General features: G+C 40.9%; 1 protein-coding gene across 2 annotated transcripts; it reads right to left on the reverse strand.

The window, feature by feature from the left end:
* Positions 1–231: 231 nt before the first annotated feature.
* Positions 232–6,322, reverse strand: LOC139413196 (apoptosis inducing factor BLCAP). 2 transcript variants are annotated; one of them, XR_011634775.1, is made up of 3 exons: positions 6,265–6,322; positions 5,857–5,979; positions 232–1,325 (listed from the first exon to the last, which is right to left on the reverse strand). XR_011634775.1 is itself a non-coding variant. In XM_071160298.1 (2 exons), the coding sequence occupies exon 2, from the start codon at positions 1,183–1,185 to the stop codon at positions 922–924; it is 264 nt and encodes an 87-aa protein (XP_071016399.1). In that variant the 5' UTR covers positions 1,186–1,325; positions 5,857–5,936; the 3' UTR covers positions 678–921. The 2 variants fall into 2 exon arrangements, 1 of the variants encoding a protein (XP_071016399.1); XM_071160298.1 differs by lacking the exon at positions 6,265–6,322 and having other exon boundaries at positions 678–1,325; positions 5,857–5,936.
* Positions 6,323–7,658: the final 1,336 nt, after the last annotated feature.

The following is a 7,658-nucleotide window of genomic DNA, read 5'->3' on the forward strand; positions in this document are numbered from 1 at the left end:
ATAAACTCTATAAAAACGGACTTGTCTTTTCAAATATTGAGATTCTGTGAACCCTAAAAAAAAGTATTGTTTTTCTTTCACTACCTTTATTTATTTATCTACCAATAATTAGCTTTTCCTTCTTAGTCATGAGGCATTCTCACTCTCTCAAATGCAGATAGTGGGCAATTGATAAAACTTGCAGTTGACATAAAGCCTAGAAGAACCAAGAAAACACACGAGGCCACCGCATCATGGTCAGTGATAACGCCTTCAGACGTTGAACTTTAATAAATTAAAAGCTGTGGTAACATTTGAGCTCTGCAGGGGAAGTGACATGAAAATGGTTCACATCACTCTTCTGCTCTTGACGTCAATAAAGCTCAACAAGGACGCAGGATATTCATGTTCACCTTCCTGCTACCATAACATACTGATAGTATGACTTGTGAAAATGCTGACTAACACACACACACACAATTTCTACCCTTTGGAAACTTTCAGCATTCTGTAATTAAAATTGATGTATTAACACGACATATGAAAACTATAAAGGCAACCATTGCAAATGTGAGTCCAAGGTAGTGGACGTTCACTCAAGACCAGGGGATAAAGGCAGGGGTGGAGGGCAGTAGTGAGGAGGGAGATGGGCAGGATAGGCCATTTTCTGGAAAGTTTACATATGCACTCCTCCCCATGCATTTAAATGCACTGGATTGGTGTAATCGTGGGAGAGGGAATTACCACCCTATTTTTTGCAACAGTCAATTCCTTTGAAATCCATGAAGGGAAGTGAACAAGTGTACACTAAGGGCAGAGGGAATGAGAATCGGGACACTGTCTAGGTTTCTCAGCATCTCAACAGTCAACTGGGGGATTTTATTCACAGCCTAGATAGAGATTGTCCAGGGTCCGTGTGCTCCTAGTGTCAGTGGGATCCTCTTAGTTACCCACAATGCTGGGGTCGTGTGCAGAGTCTGGCAGTGTGGAGTCATGGCAGTGGTACAGAAAACAGTTTCCCCAGCAGCTGTAGCAGATGAGAAACAGGGCTGCCAGGAACACTAAGGCACAAATGGTACATGGCTTCCTCTCCAGAAGGAAGCTGAGCAGGTAGAAGCCCATGAACATTGAGTGATTGAACCATAAGGCCGGATTCAGGGGTTTCGGGATGAGGAGGACTGGGAGCAACCACTGAAGGCAGTACATTGTCTGTGAGGGGGAAGCGAAATCACACCAAGCTCAATCAGTTGGCCACAGGGCTAGGTGGAATGTCACACAGTGAGGTTTCCTAACCACGGCAGATGTGACGTGGGAGCAGGTTGTAACCGTTTACCTTCAGGTTAGGCCTAAAAAAAGGAAAGGAAACAGTAAATAAAAAGGTGCAGACAACACATCAGCTATACGTTTCTCTTTGACATGACATAGTTGGCAATATTTCCCTGCAAATGCAAAAATAGCTCAACTTGGTCACGCTCTCATCACCTAGCTACGCTAGTCTGCTAACCCGATGGATGTTGGGTTAGATCGAGCACAACAAATATATTTCATTGCATTAAAGGCAAGTTAACTATGGTGGGGTTGATTTGGTTGACTAGCTGCAGTTAGTAACACTATAATGTTAGCTAGCGTCAAGAAGAAAACAAGTAGGCACGTCAAACATTCAGCCTGTTGCACAGACCCTATGGATGCTCTAGTCTAGAGCACCTGGTTAAATTGTGGTTAGGAGCATTTTCTAACTCTCTCCATGGTTAAAGCAGTAAGAAATTCAGGTCATTGTTGTAAAAATATGGGTGCTTAATTTACAATCATCCTAATTGGAAATTCTTCTGACATTGAATTCTTATATTATGCTAAATGCCCCTATGGTGTTACTAAATTGCACAGGTTAACGTTTTCACCACACACCAATTACAGGAAATACACATACTTTTTTAAAATCTCAGATTGGTGTTGATACCATGAAAGATTATAGCCATCTCAATTACACAAAATCTATGGATTAAAACAGATAAATATATTTGGTTTTGTACCATGGGTTTGGTCATATACACTGCTATTCGCAGAACTTGTCATTTTTCGAATTCGAATGGAATGAATGGCCAATACGTCGATTTGAGAGTCAAACTATCACTTAAATTACAGGGAACCGTTGTCAGTGTTGATATTAGGGCAGGGACGATACCAGTATGTCGATACTCAGTACCATGGCAAGGAAACAAAACACGAAGCGGATTCTTTAGGAAAACAGCCCTAATGCTGGAAGCATGTTGTCATCCAGAGTCACCTTTATTATTTTCCAAGCTACAGCACACGATATTTTACATAAAGAAGATTCTTTAAAACCCACTGTTTTCCTTTTTGGCATGGGAAAAAAAATACTGCGATACTGGCATTGCCACAGCCCTTGTTCATAACCTATGGCAGGTCATGATTCGTTAAATACAAGTTAAATAAAGCAACTGATTTGTATCTTTCCCCGTTTCGTCAGCCTCCCAAAATCGCCATTGCCATTCTAGAATTTAGATGACGGTCTTCAACAAATTGTCTTCTAACTAGTGATGTAAAAATGATTCTCCGATTCCGTTTGGCTTTTGAATAGTTTTAGTTTAAGAGCGCATACACCCAAAACGAAAGCAGTGATGTTTTGGGGCGGTTGCTGGGCAACACGGACTTACATGGCCCCATTCATTCTTTCCTTTACACGGATCAGTCGTCCTGGTCCCTTTGCAGTATAACAGCCCCAAAGCATGATGTTTCCACCCCCATGCTTCACAGTAGTTATGGTGTTCTTTGGATGCAACTCAGCATTCTTTGTCCTCCAAACACGACGGGTTGAGTTTTTACCAAAAAGTTATATTTTGGTTTCATCTGACCATATGACATTCTCCCAATCTTCTTCTGGATCATCCAAATGCTCTGTAGCAAACATCAGACGGGCCTGGACATGTAATGGCTTAAGGAGGGGTACACGTCTGGCACTGCAGGATTTGAGTCCCTGGCGGCGTAGTGTGTTTTTGCTCACCGTTCTTGTGATCATTTTGACCCCACGGGGTGAGATCTTGCGTGGAGCCCCAGATCGAGGGAGATTATCAGTGGTCTTGTATGTCTTCCATTTCCTAATAACTGCTCCCACAGTTGATTTCTTCAAACCAAGCTGCTTACCTATTGCAGATTCAGTCTTCCCAGCCTGGTGCAGGTCTATAATTTTGTTTCTGGTGTCCTTTGACAGCTCTTTGGTCTTGGCCATAGTGGAGTTTGGAGTGTGACTGTTGAGGTTGTGGACAGGTGTCTTTTATACTGATAAGTTCAAACAGGTGCCATTAATACAGGTAACGAGTGGAGGACAGAGGAGCCTCTTAAAGAAGTTGTTACAGGTCTGTGAGAGCCAGAAATCTTGCTTGTTTGTAGGTGACCAAATACTTATTTTCCACCATAATTTGCAAATTAATTAATTAAAAATCCTACAATGTGATTTTCTGGATTTTTTTCACTAATTTTGTCAGTCATAGTTGAAGTGTACCTATGATGAAAATTACAGGCCTCTCATCTTTTTAAGTGGGAGAACTTGCACAATTGGTGGCTGACTAAATACTTTTTGGTCCCACTGTAATTGACTCAAGTCAGTTAAATTACTTGAATTACATTTCGTTCTAGGTTTTTCCTGTGAGCTCGATGTGCAGAACTGTTTGATGTAGTAGGGAATTGTAGTTTCCAACAGGCCAATATTCCATATTGTTCAGCACAGAAAACGTGGTAATTAACTACAATGACCGTAATCGAACAGTTGTTTCGCGAGCCTGAAAATACATGATCTATCTTTTGTGACGATAGCATTATGTTGTTACAAGTGTCAAGCTTATGGCCATGTGGCAGCCATGTCTGGGAGGGAGGTTCCTAGGTGTGAGAAGTGTACAAAAGAACACAAGACAAAGGAATGTGTAGTATTGGGGAAAGTAGTGGTAGGTGTTAATTGTAAGGGTGCCCAAGGGGCTGGGGATCAGAAATGTCCGATGCGAGAGGGACATGTTGAGGTTCCCAGGGTTAGAGTTGTGCAGAAGTTGTCGTATGCTGAGGCAGTGAAGAAAGTAGAGGGAGATGGGTCAAGGGGGAGGGATCCTGAGAGGAGTGGTGTGAGTAGTCGATCTGAACCAATAGACGGATAGGCCAACAAGTGATAAACATTTCAGTAAGATTGGATTTTTTTGTGAGTATAGGGTTAGATGGTAGGGTATTTGTTTATTTTCAAGCAAAGTATAAGGAAGTTATACTCCAGTCTAGTAGCTGGCGGTAATGCAACACTTATTGGATGTCAACTGCTGTTAAACCTCATCGAAGAAGTGAAGCATCTTGTATTGTGTGACACCCTGGCTGTGTTCGGATACCCATACTAACATACTGTATACATACATACTTAATGACTATTTACTACATACTATTAGTTAATTTTAGCGTACTGTACTTTCTGTTGAGCATACTAGCCCTACACCTGTGTTCCGGAAATTGATTATGTTGTTATGCAACCTCTTGCTAGCTTGTTAACATAACAAATCAAGACATTTTTGTGTTCGTCAATTCAATCTGGAGTGCCATATTAAACGGGTGCTGAGCGTTTGTAAATGTATTATGTTGCTCTGGTACACTCAGACAAGTGTGCTCTGAAATTGAATAAATAGCCAGAGCGAATGTATGTCCATTGAGAACGCACAACGACTATACCACTTAGCTAAGAATGACGTGAATAATCAAGTCAATAAACGTTGGGTAGTTAGTTAGTATATAATTAATATACTGGCCAGTTCAATGTATTAGTAGCCAACTAACATACCGGTAGTACCTACTGCTGTAATGATATGCATGCTATGCGGTTCGTAAGGATAGCGTAGCCAACACATTGTCAGCCAACATAACGTGTAGCGTATATAATTATTAAGCCATTACTTTATTATATTGCTCAACATTTTCTTAACATTTGTCATAATTAGTTAAAGCAATTCGTTTGTATCCACTCTCGTCGGACTTCGGCTGCATATTTTCCGCTATTTTCTTCAAATCTGAAAACGTGAAACCACACCGATTTCCTGAAGAATTGCATTATGGGCTAACATACTCAATTCACGTCATGTCGTACGTTTAGTACGAGTATTCGAACGCAGCTCCTAAATATATATATATCAAAATTCGAACACAGCCCGTCTTTAGTGCACACCCTTCATGTAAAAATATCAAATTTAGGCTACCTGTAGTTTTTGAATGGTAGTAGTTTCAACAGTGCATACAACCGGATTTTTCGGTTTATTGCCACTTGTCAAACGTTTTTTTTTGTGTGTTTGTGCAGTGTACAAAGTGCTTGTTTAAAGAAATACAAGTAAACTGATTATTGTTGCACATGTGTAGATAGTATATTTTAGGTTTCCGATATATCACGTAGTGTTTCTGCATATTGGTTATTGATTTGGACACGTTCAAACTGTTTTGACTTTGGACTATTTATCAAAAGGTCTTGTCAACAAGAAACGACAAAACATGATACTGTAATGTTAAACTTAAGTTTTAGGAGTAACGTTATAAATGTACCTTTCAACGTTAATTTCCAATGGTATCGTAATTCATTGTGTAAAAACTGCTGAATAAATCCAAAAACGTGCTGTGATAGATTTATGTTGATGATATATCACCAAAACGAGTAGTTAGCTAGCGAACGTTAGCTTGTTCGGTTAATAATTAACGTTAGCTGGCTAACGAGCTTCTAGCTAGCTAAAACAATCCTGTTGAAATAGTAGTTTGTAACAACTTGTCCAATTGAATTATACATAGCTAATATTTCGCGTTTGAAGCTAAGTATTTGAATAACACATCATACAAAGAATATAACCAGACCTGTCAGTTTCCAGGTTCATTCTTGATAGTTTTCTTGATGGACTCCATTGCTGCTGCCTAGACGACTGCGTAGCAATCCCAGAGAGGAAGAGGCGGCGCCAGAGGGTCCCCTCCTGTCAAAATCTATCCACACGGGAATACAGAGGTAAGCTAACCGATAACTATAGCAGACTACACCCATTGTCAGGACGGACACAATACCATCTCGCCATTAAACAGTATCTCTGGCTTTAGCATTTAAATTACAAAACCAATATAAAAAGATGGTAACAAATTTGCCTTGGTGTAAATTATGTTCAAATTATTTTATTCACTAGTAAGAACCCAATACATGTGCTAAAAACATATATAGTGTCCTACATAATACATATGAGGTCAATAATTATATAGTTCCACATTTTAAATTACGTCAAATATTTTTCAGGCGAAACCGTAGCTTGACCACTCCAGAGATGTTACAAAAGAAAGAGCCACGAATTCTCCTTCTTCGGTGGGGTTTATCGGCAGTTGGCATCCAACGTTATTGGGCATTACCGCCACCTATTGTACTGGAGTGTAGGCCAAAGACGGATAAACTAAATCCTACCTGCCAGCCCTGTTGCTCTTAAAAAATATATAGTCTCAAATATTTTATCTAATGACGTTCTACTCAATACAGTCTTTCAATTAATTTCCTGTATCCCCTTTTCCTTCATACTAGATCTCATAATCTCTGTTTCCCTCCAATAATGTCCACACTGTATCAATACATGCTCTGTTTCCTGGCAATACTCACATTTTCCTGTTGGATGCTTTCCTATCACATGTAAGGTCTTATTCAACTGTCTGTGTCCCACCCTTAATCTTGGAAATACAGCCTCCTCTCTTCTGTCCTTTCCTGCCGTTCTCCACTCCCCAACTTTCCTCTGTACTTGAAATAAATGCCTGCCCTTAGTATCTCTATTCCACTACTCCTGCCATTTCTCCACCAACACTGTCCGTGTTATGCTTTTTGCCTCTGCCTTGCTCATTGAAACTACCACATCAACATCCCCACTACTTAGTGCTTGTTTAGCCAGTACATCAACTGCCTCATTCCCCTCGACCCCCACGTGAGCTCGGATCCATGTAAATAATATCTGTATACCCATTTATTTACACCTGGCATTGGGTTTGTAGCACCTCATAAAGCAGGTCTTGTCTGCTACGTGATATAAAGGACTGGATACGCCTTAGCACTGCACATGACTCAGAGCAAATAACTACTCTTTATGGCTTAACTTCCTTCACCAGATGATCTGTAATAAGTTTCCTGACTCTCACCCCACATTCTTGCACTACAAATGCTGACCCAGTACGCCCTGTCCTTGGATCTTTTGAGCCATCCTGATATACAGTATCAAAACTTCTCTTAAACAAATCAGATGGATCAACACCCTCCCTATCTTTCTGTAGTCTCCAATACTTCTAGATCTACTACTGGAGGTGGGAGTAGCCATGGTGGATTTACAGGAATAGCTACCATTGGACTAAACTCCCTTCCATACAGTCCCATCTCCTTCGCCTTAGTATTACCCACCCACCCAAAGCTCGTGTTCCGTCTTCGCTCATGTTCCCAGCATGCCTGTAAAATCCCTTTCGCAGGATGAGATACCCCATGTCCCTGTAGGCTGACCCAATAATTCATTGCCAGCTGCTGTCTCCTGATCTGCAATGGCATTTCCCCCATCTCCACCTGTAGTGCAGCCACTGGGGACGTCTGAAACGCCCCACTACTGAGTCCTTGTATGACATCTAGCCTTTCCAATGATGGACGGGTTGCC

The sequence above is a fragment of the Oncorhynchus clarkii genome, chromosome 7 (genome assembly GCF_045791955.1).
Source record: "Oncorhynchus clarkii lewisi isolate Uvic-CL-2024 chromosome 7, UVic_Ocla_1.0, whole genome shotgun sequence".
NCBI lineage: Eukaryota > Metazoa > Chordata > Actinopteri > Salmoniformes > Salmonidae > Oncorhynchus > Oncorhynchus clarkii.

Bases quoted from the DNA above. Each gene is read 5' to 3' on its own strand.
- LOC139413196 (XM_071160298.1), bottom strand. From the start codon at position 1,185: ATGTACTGCCTTCAGTGGTTGCTCCCAGTCCTCCTCATCCCGAAACCC.